The sequence below is a fragment of the Syngnathoides biaculeatus genome, chromosome 5 (assembly GCF_019802595.1).
Source record: "Syngnathoides biaculeatus isolate LvHL_M chromosome 5, ASM1980259v1, whole genome shotgun sequence".
NCBI lineage: Eukaryota > Metazoa > Chordata > Actinopteri > Syngnathiformes > Syngnathidae > Syngnathoides > Syngnathoides biaculeatus.
Genome location: NC_084644.1, coordinates 6460909 through 6482327, shown reverse-complemented (window position 1 = coordinate 6482327; position 21419 = coordinate 6460909). Strand labels below are relative to the sequence as shown.

General features: G+C 46.7%; 1 protein-coding gene across 2 annotated transcripts in view; it reads left to right on the top strand.

The window, feature by feature from the left end:
• Window positions 1–21419, top strand: part of nkd2b (NKD inhibitor of WNT signaling pathway 2b) — a 42701-nt gene that overhangs the window by 19251 nt on the left and 2031 nt on the right. The window contains exons 6-11 of one of the 2 annotated variants that reach the window (XM_061819974.1): window positions 17169–17229; window positions 18594–18706; window positions 19873–19968; window positions 20088–20229; window positions 20339–20396; window positions 20501–20625. In XM_061819974.1, coding sequence (XP_061675958.1) covers window positions 17169–17229; window positions 18594–18706; window positions 19873–19968; window positions 20088–20229; window positions 20339–20396; window positions 20501–20625 — 595 coding nt within the window. Of the gene's footprint in view, window positions 1–17168; window positions 17230–18593; window positions 18707–19872; window positions 19969–20087; window positions 20230–20338; window positions 20397–20497; window positions 20626–21419 lie in introns of both variants that reach the window. The other variant, XM_061819973.1, reaches the window with a different exon arrangement.

The window sequence follows — 21419 nt, the reverse complement described above, 5'->3', positions numbered from 1 at the left end:
TTTCCTCTGAAGGTGGCCTTCTTTTCTTCCCCCACCCTTTTTCTTTCCGGAGGGGCCCCATCCACTTCAAAAGCTGACCTGGCCCCCGCGCGTCGTGTAACGTGTTTACCTAAAGGCTGATTTCAAATAAACAGCCGTTCTCCGTAAAGGACGCCTGGCCCCCCCTCCCTCACTGAGAGCCTTTCACAGACACCATTTGCTTCACGGGATGTGCGGCACAACAACTACAACAACAACAAAAAAAGCCTTCTTCAGAAAATGTTGCATAACTTTTAAAAGAAAAGACACGACAAAACTAAAGCAATAACGGATTACATTTTGTTGGAACAGTAAAGCATAAAATGTTGTAACCTTTTAGAGACTTGTACTGTGCATCACGCAATTACCGTAATTCCCGGCCTCCAGAACCCACCGAATAATAAACCTCACCCAGTACATTTGTAAAGGAAATACCATTTGGTACATACACAAACCGGAGCTGTGTAAAAGCCGCAAGTGCCCGCATTGAAACACGAGATATTTACAAAGAAAGACGGTACAAAGAGAGTTTAACGCTAGCGCCCCAACGCTAATGCTACCGCCCCAGCGCTAATGCTACTGCCACCACGTTAAATATGGCGCCGCTGCGCTAACTGTAACGCTAGTGCCGCCGCGCTAACAGGGCCCGTTAAAAAAAAACATACTGGTAAAAATCGCCGAGACATGGCAGTAAGACGCTAGTGCAGTATTAATAAAATGCTACGCCGTCATTGAGCATTTTATTTTTATTGATTTATTGAATTACAACGACCAAGACAAGCGTTTCCTGTGGCCTGTCCCGAGAATATATTACCGCTACATCAGCACATGCACAATGGTTGTTATTATTAATGATTGTTATAAAGACACTTTTTGAAAAACAATACAAGTACAAACCTAACAAAATAGAAATACTGATCATTCCTAATATTCTGAGCATATGAGTAGCAGCAAATTGGCGCTGCGCATTGTACATTGGTAGAAGGGTTTTCTTGATATTTTTAAGGTCAACTTTGGGGGTGCGCATTATACATCAGGACGCGTTATACTCGAGAACTTACGGTACTGCATTTCAATTCATTCAACCATTGAGCTTCTTCTACTTCTTTAAAGGACAAATACTGAATGTAAATGTGTGTTTCTTTCAGCTTGTCCTGTTAGGGGTCGCCACAGTGTGTCATCTCAGACGAAGACTCGTATTTGTTTGGAACAGTTTTTACGCCAGATGCCCTTCCTGACCCAACTCCTCTCGGGGTGGGATACGAACTCATGACCCCGGGTTTACCAAACCAATGCTCTAACCACTGAACATCCATAGAACCGCTTCTATGACCATTATTTGGGCAAAAGTAATCTTCTGGAGGCCAACAGGGGCGTAAATTGTTTGAGTTTGCCTCACCGATGAGACGTTCTGGGTTCAAATTTCTGTCCTCGCTTTCCTTTGTGGCGTTTCTCTGTTTTTGGTGTACTCGAGTGTGGTTTCCGCCCCTGCGCACTCCCAACTTCTTCTTCCTTCTCTTCAGAAAAACACGGACATTACGTTCGCTGAAGAATCTAGACGCGAACGCGAGTCGTTATTTGTGTACATACATGCCCCGCGATTGGCTGACGGCCAATTTGAGGTATTCTCCGCCTCTCACTCAAAGTCTGCGGCGAAAAGGAGAAACGCTCCGTTTTAAGCCTTATTTTCAAATAACAGTAACCAGTGATCATCTATGCACGATGAATTCTGGAAGTATCTCGCCCAACTTTTATGTACTTACATGAAAGTAGTGAAAGTTGAGGGCAAAACTGTCCGAGTAAGGGCTGTGTCTATAACCTGCAGCACCTACTTCACCGTGTTGATGTGGGCTCGGCTGATCGTATCGTTTGAAGAATGCCAGTGTATCAGAATATCTGAACTTTTCCCCTCGGTGTCATGTGCTCGGCTTTGAGGACTCCTCCATCCTGGTACTACTCGATTATCTCAGAGCTTTTAAGGCCCTCTCGCGCATCACCGCCACCTCCTGCTTCTTTTCCAGGCTTTTTTAAAGAGCTTTTATCAATACTCAAGGGTCTCACTTTGTGCTTTTTAAGTGGACTGCCTCCAGACTTTCTACACGAGCGGACTCGGTCGGTCTTTTTGGATTGAGCGTGCGAGATAAGATAAGGATACAGCGGCAAACTGACCGGCCAATCCAAAGCGCGGCCGCGTCGGCTCGGTTTGCAATAAATCGAGGCTTTGAAAAGCTGTGAGCCCCCCCCCCCCCCCGTGCGCTCCGCCGCAAAATGCCGAGAAAGAGGCGGAGTTGCGCCGAGCTGCCTTCTGCGCCGTTGCCTTTTCATCTCCGCTTTTGCAATGGGTGACTTACGTTCCTGAATTTCACACTGGGGAAAAGCGTGTTTGGTGCACACGCAACTTGCCTTTTCGGGTCACGGAAGTGCACGGGCGGCCAGGACCCGCGCACAAAATCGGCAGAGTGCTTAAAATGGAGCCTCACACTTTGTACGTGCTGGTTCAAATGCATTCGTCCTCACGTGCTCTCGTATCCCCCTGCGCCACTACCGCTAATTTCCTTTGAGAATAATTCAGCAGAAATTCGAGTGAACTACACGACTTTGTTCCATCAGTAATTGACCTGCACCCTACTTTCATTTTTCTACATTTTACGCGTCTGCACCAGTGATTCCCGACCGGTGCTGTGAGAGATCATTAGGTGTCCACGTCTGTTTTCCAAGCTGCTTATCCTCACAAGGGTCATCGGAGTACTGGAGCCTATACCAGATAACTTTGGATGAGCCAAGGGAAATTATGTGTTTGCTTCAATAAATGTATTTAATTCATCTATTACGCTAGCGACGTGTAGTGAGAGGCAGAGCAATTAAGTGCTCATCCACTAGAAAGCAGAATGTAAAATTAACGTTTGTATTCACTTGCAATTCAAAAAACATAATACCGTAATTTCCGGGTTATGCGGTGACGCGGCAAATTTGTGCATTTTTTTCTAACGGGCGCAAGGGTGCACTCCAGCGGAAAAGGTAAGAGTGAGACTGGTGGAATATATGTGCAGAAGAAGTGACTTTTACCGGTATGTTTTTTTTTTTTTTTTTTTTTTTTAACCGGCCCTGTTAGCTCTATGCTAGCTTTAGCGCTGTGCTAATGTGTTGCTGTAGGGTCTCAGTGATTTTTACCGGTATGTTTTTTTTTAACCGGCCCTGTTAGCGCCGTGCTAGGTTTAACGCCATGCTAGTGTTAGCGCCGCGCTGGCGTGTTGCTACTGTGTAGATGCCATGGCTGTTTTTTTTTTTTTTTGACCAACCCAGTTCGTGCTGCCGTGTTGTGATAAGATAAGGTATTACAACTTTGAAAACTCTTTCTGTCTCTTTCTATCGCCTTTTCGGTTTCAATGTGGGCACTTTCGGCTTTTACACAGCTGCGGTCTATGTACCAAAAGGTATTTTCCTTACAAATGTACTGTGTGAGCCTTATAATCAGGTGCGCTCTGTAGGCCGGAAATTATGGTAATAGGTTTGGTGTCATCTAAACAAGTCCAGATTTTACTCTTTAGTAGTAATAATATGTCAGGAAATTGAGATGAGGTCATCATTGTTTGAATATATACTGTTTATACTTTTGTGATATTTTTGCCGGGTTAGGGTCCAGCATTCCCGTGACACCTGTGGGGATAAGCAGCTTGGAAAATGGATGGAGGGTGCGTCGTGCGGTTTTTCCTCATGTTAAGTGGGCGCCTTGGCTCAGGGAAGGTTTCGGAAAACTGAACAGCTCAAAACACTAAACAATTCCAGTCAGGGGATATTTGGAGCTTGCCCGTGTTAAAAATCAAGGCATTCCTTCACGTCATCCCAACATGGCAGACTCTCCTTTTCGTGCTCTGCTCGCAAATCATCAAGAATAGACTTGGCGTTGACCATTGGACGACCCCGTGCGCTCTTCCAGCCGCGTGAGGAACTTCGCAGCTCGGGATCGAGCCTGTTCTTGCAGGGTCAAGAATTCTTGTGGTCTTCCCTAAAGTGGCTGTAGTAGCAGTCAGTCATCACCTACTCAGGTCCAAGTGAGGCGAGAGACAAAACAGCTGCCGGAACGCCCTGTGTTAAGCAGATCTTTGCCCAAGACCTAGGCAGGACTGGTCAGAGACTACACAGCCCCAGACATGACATGGGGCAGTGCTTCTTTTAAAACTGTGGCTCGAAATTGAACATGGGCACAAAATACTGATTTGCGGCCACTAAGTAGGCGGGGCTCTGTACTGTGGACACGCTCCCTACAAATACTAGAGTAGAGATGGAGCCCAGCGCTAAAGCCACATCATTTTACGCTTCAAAGGAATTTTATCTTGGAATTTTATTATGCACTGGGGGTGAGCTGTAAAGATGTTAAAAGGCTGTCATCGCAAAAAAAACAACCAAAAACATGTATATTATTACCGAGAGGCAATTGGATAGACTTTTGAATGCCAGAACGCTTTACTGGCAGGGGTACGACCTCAAAGATATCGCGGATTACCGTTTCCAGCAAAGCTGCGCTCGATATGCTTACCCAGATGTTCAAGTTGTTCATGGGAATATCCGTCCGTCCGTTTTCTTGGCCGCTTATCCTCACAAGGGTCGCGGAAAGTGCTGGAACCTATCCCAGCTGAGGCGGGGTACAGCCTGAACTGGTTTGCCAACCAACCGCAGGGCACTTAGAGATGAATGGTCGCACTCGCAATCACACCGAGGGGAAATTTAGAGCGTCCAATCAATGTTGCATGTTCTTGGGATGTGGGAGGAAACCGGAGTGCCTGGAGAAAACCCACGCCGGCATGGGGAGAACATGCAAATTTCACACAGGCGGGTCCAGGATTGAACCCGGGACCTCAGAACTCTGAGGCCAACGCTTTCCAGCGAAGCCACCGTGCCGCCTGTTCATGGGAATATTCAACCCAAAATTAGGTTGTGTGAATGTTACAATTATTTCCTTGCCACAAGCTTACTGACAGAACGGTTCAAAGTGGCTTGAGGATTTCAAAATCAATGTCTTGGAGGGGCCATCACAAAACCCTGATCCGAATCCAATTGAGAATTTTTGGGCAGATCTGAAAAGGCGTGTGCGAGCAAGGCAACCGACAAACCTGAATCAGTTACAGCAGTTCTGTCAGGAGTTACTGGGTCAGGATTCCAGCAGACTACTGTCAGAAGATGTGGAAGGTTACCCAAAAACGTTTGACCCAAGTCATGCAGTTCAGAGAAAATTCTACTCCAAGCTAAGGAAATGTATATGAACCTTTGACCATGAAGGAAATATTATAAAATTCTCCAAGGAATTCTCTCTTTCATGATTGGGACATTTAATAATTTGGGTGATCTTTAGAGGTTTCGTCTGATTTGAGGTCAGACAGTGATCCGAAAAACGAAATGTGCGTTTTTGCTCATTGTATGTAAACTTCTGGCTTCGAGGTTAGCTATTCATAGCTCCGATTAGTATTTTTGCGCAGCACACATTTTCCCACGTCCTGACAAAATCTCAACTCCTCTAAAGTCAGATTGTTCTTCAGTTACTCGACACTTTTGCTCATCGACTTTGTTCACGGATTTATTTTTTTTTTTGCGTCATGAGCGTTGCCTTTTCGATGGCTGAATGCGATAATGGCGCCGAGCTCCAGCACCGGCCGACCGTGTCCGTTTGCCCGCTGTACCTCCCAGATGGAAGTGTGGAGCGTTCATGCTACATTACTCGCCGATTGGTCACGGCTGCACGAGGGCCTCTCATCATCGGCGGTCATTTGGATCTGCACTCCTCTTTGTAAGTTACCCGTTGGGAACGGTGACAAGTGGACTGGAGAGCTGCGGTCCTGACCATGAAGCCGCTCTTATCCCGCTGGAAGGCATTTTCCGGAAACCCAGCGGGAAGCTTATCCAGCAACCCCGCAAGTCGTTAACAGCGAGAGTGCCGCAACCCCTCCCCCCCCAAAAAAAAAAAGTCATTGTGGATTACATGGACAAGCATCTCTTGGGTGTGCTCGCCATTGCCGCGCCTCGTGGTTTGTTTGCATTTCTCAGTTACCCACAGGGGCACTGTAACGCCCGTAGTCCCCCTCTACCAAACCGCAGAACCCTCACCCCTATGAAGTGCCGGGCCTGCTTTTCAAAGCCGGGGACTGGAATCCCGCGCAAACTTAACAAAACAAGCGGGGGGGGGGCAACAGTTGTCGGCGCTTATCTCGCAGGTGAGAGCAATTACAACTGACATCTCCATGCTAGACAGACAGCTGGCAACCCGACACGTACTACCACGAGTATCCTTGCGGGGGAGAGCGGTCGTGTTGAAACACAGCAGAGGATGATGAGGGTGCTTACAAATCTTTATTTACTCGTGCTGACAGGCACGGCGCTCTGAGCGTCCCTCGGATGGAGACGTGCGCTGTTTTTATCTGAAAACATTTAGCGGCGCTCTAACCAATTCCACGTGGGAGGAACTGCGGTACGGTGAACCCTCACCTATTCGCAGATCAGGATTCTCGCATTCACTTGGTCACTTTTGTTTTTTCCTGTGGAAGCCAACTTAATCTATACTGTATCTGGTGAAAAGCTCCCTATGTCGTGGCTGTGAGGCTATGCCACCAAAATGCTGGCGAATCGCAAAGTGTTAAGGCCATCCATGAAAATATTAAGGTTTCCCGTAACCCGACCGACCGTAAATGTTCAAAAGCAAATCAAATTGCCGAAGCCAGGGGACGTAAGCCTGGACAAGCCAAGCGACCCGGGTCCTGTCTCAAATATCAACAAATCAGGAAGTGATTTTCTCGCAGTCTGCCTCACGCTATCTGCTATCGTGGCGGACGGCTTGTTTTAAATGGCGAATACATCGCGAGTAATAAGTTGAGAAAGTTGAGCCCTTCTTGAACGCTCCAGGATGCGTTCAAACAAATTGCCCCGGAAGAATTTGGAGATGACGTGCGGTCCGAGATGAAAGCACGGCGACTGGGGCAAACATCCAGTGCGAATGTTGTCGTGATTTTGAGACATTATTACAGTTCGATCCGGATCTTAGGGTCCTGATTTTTTTCATCTTGAGGAAAAATGCCACTGCTGAACGGCCCAAAATGGATACATTTGTCGTTATGATGGCAGCTGCCAAGGAAAAGTGAAGACCTTTCCTTCTCGTTATAAAACCACCGCCTTTTTAACGAAATCCTGGAAGAGGTCGACCGAGCCAGCGTCTCATTCCCAAAGAAGAAGCTACGTATGTTATCCACTTATGCACATCAGTGATTTTAAATTATGATTGGGAAGTTGAAAATGTGAAGAAATGTTGTCAACTATAAAACTTGATGACTGAAATAATATTTTGCGGATGCAGAAATGTTGACCATCAGAGTTGCTGGGCTTTGTTGTCCTCACCACGTTACACCTTTAAAACTTTTGTTGATGGGTATAAATTCAAGAGAGGAACTGTGGTACTGCATGCGCAAGTCTGGTGTGGCGGAGAAGTATGCTAGAATGGTACAGGACATGTATGGTGAGGTGTGCCGTTGGTGTGTCAGAAGAATTTAAGGTGGAGGTTGGACTGCATGAGGGATCCGCGCTGAGCCCCTTCCTGTTTGCGGTACTAATGCATAGGCTGACAGATGAGGTTAGACTGGAATCCCCTTGGACTATGATGTTTGCAAATGATATTGTGATCTGCAGGGAACAGACGGAGGAAGAGTTACAAAGATGGAGGCCCGCACCGGAAAGGATAGGAATGAAGATTAGCCGAAGTCAAACAGAATGTACATGCGGAGAGGGAGGGATGGGGAAGAGTGAAGCTCCATGGAGAAGAGATAGCGAGGGTGGACGACTTCAAATATTTAGGGTCAACAATCCAGAGCGATGGTGAGTGTGGTAAGAAAGTGAAGACACAAGTCCAAGGGGGGTGGAACAGTTGGCGGATGGTGTCTGGTGTTCTACGTGACAGAAGAGTCTCCGCCAGGATGAAGGGCAAAGTTTATAAAACTACGGTGAGGCCGGCCGTGATGTACGGATGAGAGACGGTGGCCCTGAAGCGACGACAGGAAGGAGAACTGGAGGTAGCAGAAATGAAGATGCTGAGGTTCTCACTTGGTGTGAACAAATTTGATACGATTAGAAATGAGCTCATTAGAGGGACGGCCAAAGTCGGATGTTTTGGAGACAAGCTTAGAGAGAGCGGACTTCCATCGTTTGGACATGTCCAGAGGCGAGAGAGTGAGTATATCGGTGGATGTGTGCTGAGGATGGAGCTGCCAGGCAAAAGAGCGAGAGGAAGACCAAAGAAAAGGCTGATGGATGTTGTGAGCGAGGACAAGAAGACTGTGGGTGTGAGAGAGGAAGATGCACCAGATGGGCTTAGATGGAAAAATGTGACACGGTGTGGCAACCCCTAATGGGACAAGCCGAAAGGAAAAGAAGAAGTTGATGTGTATCAATTGTAACTGCCCATAATAAAATATATACAGTATATAAAGAGAGAGATTATCCCACATCTTTTCACATCATAATGATAAATGGGATCATCAAATTATTATTATTATGATAATATACACACACATGTTGACACACAGGTTTAAATTGGCAATAAAGTTTAAGTTTCTATCTCTATCTCATAGCGGTATGGGCTGAGCTAGCAACGCAAGAGACGGCTGGTCGATAATTGTCATTTATTTCCATGCAAGGACGGGAAATGAGCAGGAAGAACACAAAATCCGTCGTTTTGGCCCCTAACAGTTGTTCTTTGTCCCATGTCCCTCATCGAGTATTTAACTAGCTTGTTACACTGTGTCACGCTGCTATGATGTTATCACGCAATTTAGCATCCCAACATCAGGCTTTCATAGATCAGTGTTCCGAACAGTAATTCTTTGTGAAAATTCCCAATCCCGTCTCACCCCCAAAACCCCTGGAATGTGCATCAAATCCTCCTTTTTATGACTGTGAGTGGCAGGCAAGTTGATTGAAGAGCGTTTTCTCCCAAAACATTCAAAACAAGACAAGACAGTGAGCGGCCGACACCCCCCCCCCCCCCCCCCCCCCATGACTTATATAAGAGGTGGAGTCCCTTCGAGTCCTCGTGGGATCGGTGTCCCGGGCCAGCTCGGCCGCGAGCTGGCAGTCTGAGGTCTTCTGTGTTGTTTAAAGGGCCTGTGGAATGTGGAACAAATCTGTTCAGCTCTATCAGCCTGGACGCGCTCCCCACTGGCTGGGCTTCAGAGCCGGAGGCCTGTGCGCGAGCTTACAGAATTTCACATGGAGGCCACAAACAGAGGCACATCCTGTTTGAGGCCAAGCGCCCGCCCGTCCTGTTCATCGCCTGCCGCCTCCTCCTTGTTTGACCGCATGTGTGTGTGCTCAAAGGGCGTCCTGTGTTTCTTCCCCCGGTACGTTTTCTGTACATCCTTCCAGAAAACATGGGAACTCATTGTTCGATGAGTCACCTCGTTCAAGAGGTTCGTCAAAAATGCTACAGAGTAAGAGCCAAATGTATGCCCAGACTTTTTTTTTTACCCCCAAGATCTACTTTGTATTAGCTTTTTGTGCACTCTATTGTCTGTGCTTTGATCCTGGATCAGGCTGTGCCAAGGTGGAATTTTAACATCACGCACCATCTCATCCTGCACGTTCTACTTTGGCTTCAGACCAGACCTTTCCCACTCTGAAAAGAGGAAAATCTCATCCAGTTTAACCACCTTTTCTTTGATTAGTCACATACTCCGACAGTCATTGCATCCTAAAGCAACAGCATTTTTTAACGTTCTCCATTAATATCGGAAGTAAACATAAGCGCCGTGTCTAGCTCCTCTTTGCTCTACATTGCCCAGACTGTGTTGCTAACTAAAGCAGCGGTGGTGGACGCTCTCATCATAAAACACATTGATGGGCTGCGTAAGTACTGTAACGTTTGTAATTATGAGTGTATGTCTTTAAGAGCGGGGGCGGGTGTAAAATAAACTAGGAAAGAGCGTGTGGCGGAGCAGCGATTGTTGTTAGAGGAACTTCCGTGTGCTGCCTGAAAGAAACCAGTGGCTTCTTCTTTTCATTTTTTACAGTATGTATGTGAATTGTGTCATTGGATGTAACAACCAGTCATCCCTCACTCATTGAATCACATTGCAAAATGCCACAAACTATGTTATACTTTCAAATTTTTTTGCGCGCAACGTGGAATATCTGCGGAGAGACTGCAATTGCACCCGTGCACAGTTTAGAGGGAACATCGGCTGACATTTTTTTTTTTTTTTTTTTTTTTTTTTTTTAGCACGCCGTCCCGCGATCGACCAGTATCGCCTCGATCGCGATAGACTCATCGAGCACCCCTGCACTAACCCTTTTTACGTCCCGCACATCCAAAGGCGTTACTATGTAGAAGTCTGCAGCCGTTGCATAACTTTTCACATACCCGACGTGGCGCAGCGTGTACGTCTCGGCTAAATCGAAGCGTAGCGCGCGGAACGCGGAGAACTCAATACCCGACACGATTGAGTGGAATGAGATGCGAGGTTTCCGAGTAGCGACGGCGTACCGGGCGCGCGTGCGACAGCTGAGGAAAGGTTTCTCCATTACGTCACGTTGCCATCAACGCTGGCTTTAATGAAGCGGAGCTGATTACGGCGTCGCTGACAGATGCGCGGCGGCCAGCTAGCGGCGATAATCTTTGTTTATGCCTTCCAGCAGGTCAAATCAAAGCGAGGGGATCATCAGGTTTGGGAAAGGCGGAACGGGTGGGGTATTAGAAGATCTCTCAATTGTAGAGGAGCAGGTGACTTTCAATGGTTTGGATGCACTTAGCTCAATGGCTGAGCATTCTCATCAAAAGGCCCCTAACAGCTGTTGTTATACAAGAACCGAAGAGGCTTCACTCCCTTCGATTCATGTCCTGCCAAAGGAGAGCTTCTGCCTCCTGTTCGACCTCAAACAGAGTCCCGCTGGCCTGCGAGAGTCGTTTCTCGGGCCACGTGGAGTCCGTCCAGGCGGCGGGACGGTGTTCTGCTCTCATCTCGATGGCATTCGGAGAAAGACATGTCACGGCAAACCGATGCGTCCATCGCATTCCCCGCTAAACGCCCGTAGATTTCGAATTCCGTAAGACGACGGCGCACGTCTGCTGACACTTCAAAGCGGCTTCCGCGCGCTCGCCACGCATTCCTGTTTATTTTCATGCGGCGGAATCTCGTACAGTTCGCCGCTGTCGTTGTATGATGTCAGACAGAAGTGCGGTGTGCTTCACAGGATTTGATTTGAGCGAGATTCAAGGAATGCAGCGTTCACTCGCTGTATCGCAGTTGACCTATGACGGGTTCAGTGCATTGTGGATTTTTTTTTCATATTCATGCTGCACATAATTCACTATATAACATGATTGTGAACGCGTGCTGTTTTTTTAGAGGGTGGGGCAGTGTGGGTTAAAACAAATGCTTCCAAGCCGAAACATTAAAACTTAAAAAAACAAGAATCACGTTTGACCTACAATACTCGCAGACATCACTTGTTTGAAAAATTAACTAATTACAGCAACTTGATGCAGAGTTGTAGGAGTTTCTTCTTCTCTGTAGTATGCATTGCTGCCTCCCAGTGGCCAAGGCAGGCATGCCAGAAGGAGCAGCAATGGATTGAATTCCCGCATCAAATCACAATGCCCAAAAGTTAAGTGCATTTTATAATCTTTCGCGTATAATGTGATGTTTTTATGAAGTACAATATTATGGAAAGTTATTTTTCTTTATTTAAAGACATTTCTGGAACAGATCAACGGCATTTCCATTCATTTAAATGGGGAAAGATGATTTGAGATAAAGGGAGTCCTCGGTCTACGACTTGAGATCCGTTCCTACAGTAGCAACTTCACTCGAATTTCCACATCAGTCAGAATTCCACCGCTAAGGTCAGAATATACATCAAAATACTTTGTATCAAAAAACAAATACATTGAGTATACAAGTATCTAAGAACCTTGTTTTGTGATCATTGTATCCGACATGGGGCCGGAACCCTTCACATGCGCTAAAATACGGACTTTATCTTTAATAATTGTCACCACGGTCGACCGACTGAAGCCGGTGGTGGTGTTGCTGTCTCTCCTTTCTCCAATCTTTTTATGATCTTGAGCTTCGTTTCCATTTCTGCTGCAGAAACATTTCTAAAACGACACGGATTTCTTCTTTGGGGCCGTAATGTCTAAAAAGGAGGGCGAATAATGCGAAGATACTCCCGGCGCACAAACACGGACAAGCACTTTGGATTTCTCTTTCCGTTGTTTCCAATTGAACAAGTTTATCCCAAGTTCAAACAAACAATCATCCCGGATTGGCTTGTGCTTGAATTTAGCGGTTCGACGCGATTGCCATTTGAAACTTAAGCCGAGGTCAGTGTTCTATGTTGACCCACCACCAGAATGACCCTGACTCGGGCTCTCGGCTGAGCCCTCCCATCGTCTCCCGTCCATCCATTGTTCTTTTTAGCGTTTTGCAACCCTCTCGCTATTCCCCTTCCCCCCTCCCCCATCGTCTTCCCTTTCACTGGCTGTCTTCAGTTTAAACACTTACATCTGGTTTTGAGTCAAGGCCAGGTTGGTTTCTCGGCGGAATGGAGGTCTTTTATACCTCAACGGCCTCGCTGGCTCTCCGGTTTCATTGTGCGGTGACGGCCACGCCGTATGTTTACAAAGCGGCGTTCCTTCCTTTACGCCGACACCGCCGGAGCCGCGTTTCCGTCAACGATTAGCCCTCCCCCAATCGCACGCGATTAATAGTCGAGGATTTCCCTCGGCGCCTTCCTCGAGGTGTCAGGTGACTTTGAGCATGTGTCACCTCGAGACACTTTTGAGGAAATGAGCGAGATCTTGTTTGGACAGGAAAGAAGAGCTGCGGCGTACAAGTTGTGTGGATACTAATTGCACGATTTTGGAAAGCCGCATCGACTGGAAAATATGAGGAAGCCTCTTGATGATATCCTTTTTTTTTTTTTTTAATTTTTCTCCAGCATGGAGTATGTTTGAACTTGGATTCACATACACGCCGCTGTAATTCATACCCTGAGGCCAGAGGAAATGTTTAGGCAATCTTTCGTGCTGTAGCCTCGGCTTTTTTCTTTTTTTTTTTTTTTTTTTTCTCCAAAACGTGTCGTGCACATCATACGTTTTGAAGGAAGACTACCGTGTGAGTCTTTTCAGTCGGCGAGGTGGGGCCGGGGGGGTCGCCAAAACAAAGATGTGTAGTGTTGGTTTTCCAGCGGGGGGGTTAATGGGTGGGACGCTGGCGAAGAGCGGGGGGGGGGGGGATGTCTGATGTCACCTGGTAGGTTCCTATGAAAGCTTCCCGCCGGTCGCCTTAACCCACATTAAAGTCTGCCAGGAGAAGTTGGAAGCTGGAGGGAAGCTTGGCAGAGGTGCCGCATGAAACGGGAACAAACATCACACACTTTTCGGGCTCGCGCTGATGCCACAGCGCCCGGATGACACTTGTTTACATGGTCGTCCTGTCACTGCGTTGACTTGTCATCCCTCTTTTTTTTTTTTTTCGCTCAAAATACGCGTGGATCATCGCATCCAGGTGGAAAACAAGAAAGCTCCCAGACTTGTTTCGCGTAGACCGATCCGATCGAAAGAATGGCTGCGGCGAGATGCCAGGAGGCGGTTAATTGCACATGTGGCTGGCGGATTTAGGGTGGGGGGGGGGCAACGGCGTGGGCGATGGCGATGGCGATGCCATGTGTTTGGATGTTAAACTGCAGACTGCGGTCAGACGCGGTCCCGCTCTCTCATTAGCTCCCTCGGCGGATGTAATGAGGAGGCGTTTGGGGCGGCTTGCAGTCCTCGGCGAGGCCACGTGCTCTGCCTCAATCAGCGAGACGTTACATCCCCTCTTACCTCAGTTTTAATTGGAGGAAGTTGGCTTTGTTTGTTTCATGACGATTCCCTTCTCTCGCGCTCCAGAGCTTATTGCTTTGCGGTCCATACTCAAGGGATGCGCTAACTTTTTGATGCTGCTTTAAGCTGCAGAACAACTCGCTTTCCCTCCCGTGCCGCCACTCATTATTGAGGGCAATCTAGTTAAAAAATTGCCACCTTTATTCATCAAGAGTCCTTCTACACACTGACCTGCAAATATAATGTAATATGACACCACACACCCACACACAAAAACTACTACAGCCCACTCTAATACAGAGAGTCCTCGGGTTAAGACGGTCTCGACCTAAGACGTTTCGACTTTACGACGCTGTCCCCCGTCCGCCATTTTGTCTGGCGAATAATCGCCCGTGTTTGTGCGCCGGGAGTATCTTCGCTATTTTTGCCCACCTTTTTCGACATAAACGCCCTAAAAAAGAAAGCTGTGTCTTTTACAAATGCTTCTGCAGCCAAAAGAACATCCATTACCATGGAAACAAAGCTCAAGATCACAAAAAGATTGGAGAGAGGAGAGACAGCAATGCCACCAAGGCTTCAGTCGGTCGACCGTGGTGACAATTATTAAAGATAAAGTCCATATTTTAGCACATGTGAAGGGTTCTGTTCCTCTGTCGGAAGAAATGATCGAAAAACAAGGTTCTTTGATACTTGTCGGGATGGAGATGATCGAGGACAAGGTTCCTTTGCGATAGCTAAGCACAGCCTCCCCTTCTTCTTCTTCTGTGATGCTAAGTACATCATCTTTTTCATTTCAATGTATTTGTGTTTTTATACAAAGTATTTCGATGTCAATTCTGACTTTAACGGTGGAATCCGAATTAGGTCCCAATCAGAGTTAAGTCGCTACTGTCGGAATGGATGTCAGTCGTAGACCGAGGACTCCCTGTAGAAATCTCCTCCCATAGATGTTCGGCGGCAAGATGGCTAAAGTGGGCTCCAAAGCAAAATACCAAAACAGCGACGACGACGTCTCAATTTGCTCACGAATTTACGGACTCGGCCGAAATGTTGGCCTGTTTAACGGAAAGTGAAGTCGAAGTCGTGACTTCTTCTTCGGTCGTGTAAATGGCTACACAGTTCGACAGGTTTATTATTATTTATTTAGTTAGTTATTCTACACTATGGCGCTCCAAAGATATATTCGATAATGAGTTATAATTTTTGACAAAGTTAAATACTGTATAATAAAATAGTGACACTCTAAATTGCGCCTAGGTGTGATTGTGAGTGCAGCTGTTTGTCTGCCCTGCGATCGGCCGGCAACCAGTTCAGTGTGTAAACCGCCTCCTGGTCGTTGACAGCCGGGACAGGCTCCAGCACCCTCGTGAGGATAAGCGGCAAAGAAAATGGATGGATGGATAGAATAGTGATACAGTGATACTACACACATGCGTACCCAAAGTGTCTTTTGAAAAGCATTTGTCAGCATACAGCAGATGCGGTTTTTGTAATTGTTTATAATTAAGTGAGTAAGTCGGCCGGGCATTCGAACGATGTAGGAAATTCACATTTTTGCATGAGAACTATACTTTCCTATTTATTTTCAAAGCTTTACGTCTCGAGGCGTAGAGGGTTTTGTCCCGCCATGGGACACGCGAGGTAAAAAAAAAAAAATCTGCCAGATCGCGTTTGTTGTGACGGTTTATTACAGAGTGTGTGTGTGTGTGTGTGTGTGTGTGTGCGTACGGTAGGTGGTGATTAAAGACTTGTTTGGGGGCCCAGAGAGCAGCGCCGAGTCATCTGCACGTCACTCATAAAAGTTCTGTCGGGTCTGTAAAAAGCCTCCCCCTCCAGTTCCCAGGCAGAGGTCCCATTTAGCTGGAGATAGTCCCTATCAGTCTCCGCTTAGGCAGACCACATCCTCTTCTGGTATCTATTCCTCTCCCATCTTTGTTCCTCTTATCATCCCTTTCCTCCGACGTGCCCTCAGTGTCTTTATTCTCTACTTCCTGCCTCTCTCCCCTTCCCCCTTTCCTTCTTCCTCAACCCCCCCCCCCACCCCTCTCCTCCCTAAAAGCCACGACTCCCAATCATTTGCCGTTTTATCCTGAAAAGTCTCAGGTGGCCAATTTGCAGCGGGTGTTCAAACCTTGACCCTGAGACTCGATCGCTCCACCGCAGAACCGCCCCCCCCCCCCCCCCCCACCCGTCCGCCCCTCCGCCGCCCCCTCTCTATTGATGGTGAAGGTCGGGGTTAGATTAGAGGCCGCCCGGACCCGTCCTGTGAAGTGAGGAATAATCACGGGCTCCGAGATTGTTAAAGCCGACCGCAGGCCCTGATGTTGTCATTACGCTGCGAAAGAGGGGAAGGGGGAGGGGGAGGCGAGGAGGGGATGGTGGGGGGGGGGGGCTCCTTCACCTAAACGCATGCAGATGTTCCCCCTCACACGCAGTACATGCAGTTCTTTTGTCTTTCGAGCATCGATCTGGTTTTCATTCGCCTCCTTGCAGCCGGGCCTCCTCCGAGTCGACGGCTGGCGATTCTGATTTCAAAGCGCGGCGGGGCGAACGTGACGCAAACAAGATGATTCATTTGTTGTTTTGTAAATTGTTGCGGCTCCGGGCCCGCGCTGCACTTCGTTGTCATTGTTTCCACGATCTCGGCCCGATTAGAGTTTGTCCGTCTGGCGTGAACACGCGGTGGGTTTGTTTCCGTTTTTTGTCGGGGACGGACGGGACTCCATCGATTTTTATTTTTATTATTATTTTTTTTTCTCTTCAACTACAGAAGAATAAAATAAGGAAACGTCAGCCTGGCTTTTGTTCTCCGTTCAAAATAAACACACACATGCGTTGCTTTTGAGTTCTGAATGGGCACTAACCAAACTTCCCTTAACTTTTGGCCTCTTTCATCAGGCTGAGCACTTTCTGTGAGAAGCGAACTTGGCCAAGAGAGAGCTAACAAGATGAATTGCAGCTTCTTCTTCTAATTTTTTTTTTTTTTTTTTGATGGATGCAAGAGTCTGTTTGAAGGCTTGGGAGGAATCTCAAATGCTTGGCCGCGCTCGCTTGCATCCCAGACAGTGAAACACAATAAGCACAGCGCATATGTTTCAAAGTGTTTGGCCGCACCGAAGCTCCCCGTCAGTGGAGGCCGTCTTTAATTTTTTCTTCTTTTCTTTTTTTTTTTTTCGCAGATCTGACGAGGAAATGTTTTTGGCCTGAAAAGTTTATTTTCTCTGTGTCTGAGGTCTGAACTGTAGATTCACTCAACGTCTCTTGATCTTCCTCTCCTCCTCCCCCCACCCAGGAGTTTCCGAACGAGCATTTGAAAGCGGGACACCTCGCAGAGCAACACTGCCCCCTAGAGGGTAAGTTGGGAAGGGACGGTTAAAATATTATAGCAATAGCGTGGCATGGTGGGACAACTGGTTAGTTAGAGCGTTGGCCTCACAGTTCTGTGGACTGGGGTTTAATTCCCGGCCTCACCTGTGTGGAATTTACATGTTCTCCCCCGTACCCCGTGTGGGTTTCCTCCCACATCCCAAAAATATGCAACATTAATCGGACACTATAAATTGCCCCAAGGTGTGATTTTTAGTGCAAAATGGTTGTTTGTTTCTGTGGCCTCCGAGTGGCTGGCAACCAGTTCAGGGCGTACCCCGCCTGCTGCCCGTTGACAGCTGGGATAGGCTCCGGCACTCCCCGCGAGCGACCCTTGTGAGGATAAGCAACTAAGAAGATGGATCTGTCCGAACTTTTTTTTGTACAGTATATCACAGCAAGCTATGAAAATGCTATAAGAAAAGATCAAACAATAACGTGACTAACAAATACATAAAAAAAAATCATACTTTAATAGAAAAGAAAAAAGGCCTGAAAATAGAACAGTATATTATTTGATCAAAGCAAATTAGAGATCTGCCTTTTGGTATAAATTATGGATATTATGACAATAAAGTTATGTATTTTTAAGTTTAATATTTTTTTACAAAAATTAAGTTACTTGTTATATCACGTTATAACATACATTATTATGACAATGCTGAGATGTATTTATAGCTACTTTCAACATTGCTGGAATTTGCATCGTTTTGTGTATTTTCCATAAAGAAACCAGTACATTTTTAAGATAAAGCGTCAGCTATTTTCGGGATTAAAGTTTTAATATTGTGTGAATAAAGATGTATTTTCAAGGGAAAAAAAGTTATTGAATTATTGACCAGTTCATTGAATGGCGTACTGTAATTAATTGGTAGTTGACCTGTTTGACTTTCATTGTTTGTGTGGTCGTATTATAAAATTCACTTATCGTGTTGCTTTTTATGGTAAAATCAGTGTAGCATCCCCCCCCCCCCGATGCTATATTCAGCTTCTGTCATGTACTTGTGAAAATATAAAAGTTTTTCATCTCGAATTCATGCACAGCTTTATTCTCGTAATATTCCCATTGTTACTATTTATTTCAGACTCTTTCAGAAACAAAGGAAGGAAACTAATGAGAGAAATGTTCTATTTTTGAAGTCATAACTGTGCGAAAGACCCACAGAATCCAACAGATTTTTATAATTTTAGTCTGTGTCGTTAAAGAAAAAAGCAAAACACAGCAAACTATTTCTGGAGTATGACCTTGTTTTTGTTTTTTGTCCCCCCCCCCACCCCCCAATGTTTTTTTAGATACAGTATTTCTGTGGTTTGGTTGCAACAAATTAATTGTGTGACTGTGTTGTGACAGTGGCCCTCCCCCCCGAAAAGGCAGAGGGCTGCGAGAACTACCTTCAGTACCTTCACCCGGAGGACGGGGAGCGAGAAACCAAATCTAACGGCAAGAAGCGCATCAGTCTGGATGTAAGTCCGCACTGTGACAATAAAACGCCTGATAGTTGTTTTATTACCGGAACAAAAAGAAACGGGAAGCGATTTTTTTTTTTTTTTTTTTTTTTGTCAGCACCACTTCTGTGTTTCTCCATTTTATTTAGTATTCACAGGAAGAATAAAATAACTTTTGGCTGGCTGAACACTGCTTGCAATGTAGTATTGGCTTCCACGTTTAAATCATCTTTTCTGAGAAAATCCTCACAAGTATGGGAAGAACATGCCGACTCCTCACGGGCGGAAACCAAAATTCAGCCCTTCAACCTCAGAACTGTGAGGCAGACGCGACAAACACTTTCAGCAACCAGTTCAGGGTGTACCCCGCCTCCTGCACATAGTCCACTGGGATAGGCTCCAACACTCCCCGCGACTCTCGTGAGGATAAGCGGCAAAGAAAATGGATGGATGGATGGATAGATGTTTTGGGAATGCTCATCTTTAATTTCCATGGCAGATTTTGCTTAGGAAAAGGGTTTTGAATCTGCTTTATAAACCTCCATCCATTTTCTTAGCCGCTTATCCTCACGAGGGTCGCAGGGAGTGCTGGAGCCTAACCCAGCTGTCAACGGCCAGGAGGTGGGATTCACCCTGAACTGTTTGCCAGCCAATCGCAGGGCACAACGAGACAAACAGCCGCACTCACAATCACACCTAGGGGCAATTTAGAGTGTCCAATTATTGTTGCATGTTTTTGGGATGTGGGAGGAAACCGGAGTGCCCGGAGGAAAAAAAACACGCAGGCACAGGGAGAACACGCAAACTCCACACAGGCAGGTCTGGGATTGAACCCAGGACCTCAGAACTGTGAGGCCAACGTGTTCCAACTGAGACACCGTACCGCCTGTTCTGTAAACTCATATATGTGAAATGAATACCAATACCCCAAATCCATACTGACACAGGGGGGTTTCTCCTTCTAATTCTACATATTTTGCTGCCCCCTTGTGCCAGTGAGTGGAATTTTGTAAAGCAGAGTCCCCACAACGTCTGTACAATTGTATTATGAGTGCAATGCTATTGTGCGTTAATTCAAATGAATGTAAACGAAATCCTCTCTGGCAACAGCATGAAAAATGAGCATGAACAGCTGCACCTTCATGAATACAAAAATTTATGATCATCATCTTACTTATGTACAGGACTTGGAGTGCGACGTCTCACTGGAGGATGACAACCGGCAGGAGTGGATATTTACGCTTTACGACTTTGACAACAGCGGCAAAGTGACAAAGGAGGTGTGCATGTGTTCTCAAGTCAGGATCACCAAATCTTCTTCGTGTCTACGTTTATCGCTGTGGCCAATTTCGGGGCGTCAGTCAAAGTTTTCGTGTGCGTGTTTCCCCCAAATTTGTAGGATATGTCCAGCCTGATGCACACCATCTACGATGTCGTGGACGCCTCGGTCAACCACTCCTGCCATAATAAAAGCAAGACGCTGCGCGTGAAGCTGACCGTCACTCCGGAGCCTCGATGTCACAAAAGAGAAACGGGAACAGGTCAGGAGAAAATCATAAATAACAATAATTGTCAATGTGCCTCCGCATCATTCACACACGACTTTTTATTTATTGACGCCTTCTGACCTGTTTCACTTTCCGTCTCCAGAACGCTGCCACCAGGAGGAAAGTCGTTCATCCGACAAGCGCATGTCGGCCTACATCAGGTCAGCCTGCTGATGAGCGCACGACCACACACAGAAAATGGATATTTTCCGCCGTCTTATCCGCGTGCCGGGATCCTTTTTTTTTTTTTTCTTCGAAACAGCAGGGGCCAAAGCAGTGAGGCGCCGCCGACCGCTGAAGGCCAGCATTACTGTGTGGATGAAAACACTGAGCGGAGGAATCACTACCTGGATTTGGCTGGCATAGAGAACTACACCTCCAGGTTTGAAGGTAAAAAGTGCGTCACAAGCACACCACGATTTGACGGGAATAAGATGAACTGGACACAACAATGTCGTCTCCCTCATATAATAATATTTTGACCTATCCTCATTATTGGCTGAAAATTCAGCAGTTTTTGTGCTGCAGCCATGTCCCCCGTCTCTTTTCAAATAATTGTTTTAACGCCGTCTTGTGACTAAGGGACGATGTCGATGTTGGACGAGGTGCTTCCTTTTAGTGCTTTGTAGACCTAGAGAAAGCCTATGACAGAGTACTAAGAGAGGAACTGTGGTACTGCATGCGCAAGTGGCGGAGAAATATGTTAGAATAGTACAGGACATGTATGAGGGCAGCAGAATACCGGTGAGATGTGCCGTAGGTGTGTCAGAAGAATTAAAGGTGGAGGCGGGACTGCGTCAGGGATCCGCGCTGAGCCCCTTCCTGTTTGCGGTAGTAATTGATAGGCTGACAGATGAGGTGAGACTGGAATCCCCTTGGACTATGACGTTCACAGATGATATTGTGATCTGCACTGAAAGCAGGGAGCAGGCAGAGGAACAATTAGAAAGATGGAGGCACGCCCTGGAAAGGAGAGGAATGAAGATGAGCTGAAGTAAAACAGAATATATGTGCGTGAATGAGAAAGGTGGAGGGGGAAGATTGTGGCTGCAGGGAGAAGAGATAGCGATGGTGGACGACTTCAAATACTTGGGGTCAACAATAGAGAGCAGTGGTGAGTGTGGTAAGGAAGTGAAGAAACTGGTCCAAGCAGGGTGGAACAGTTGGCGGAAGGTGTCTGGTGT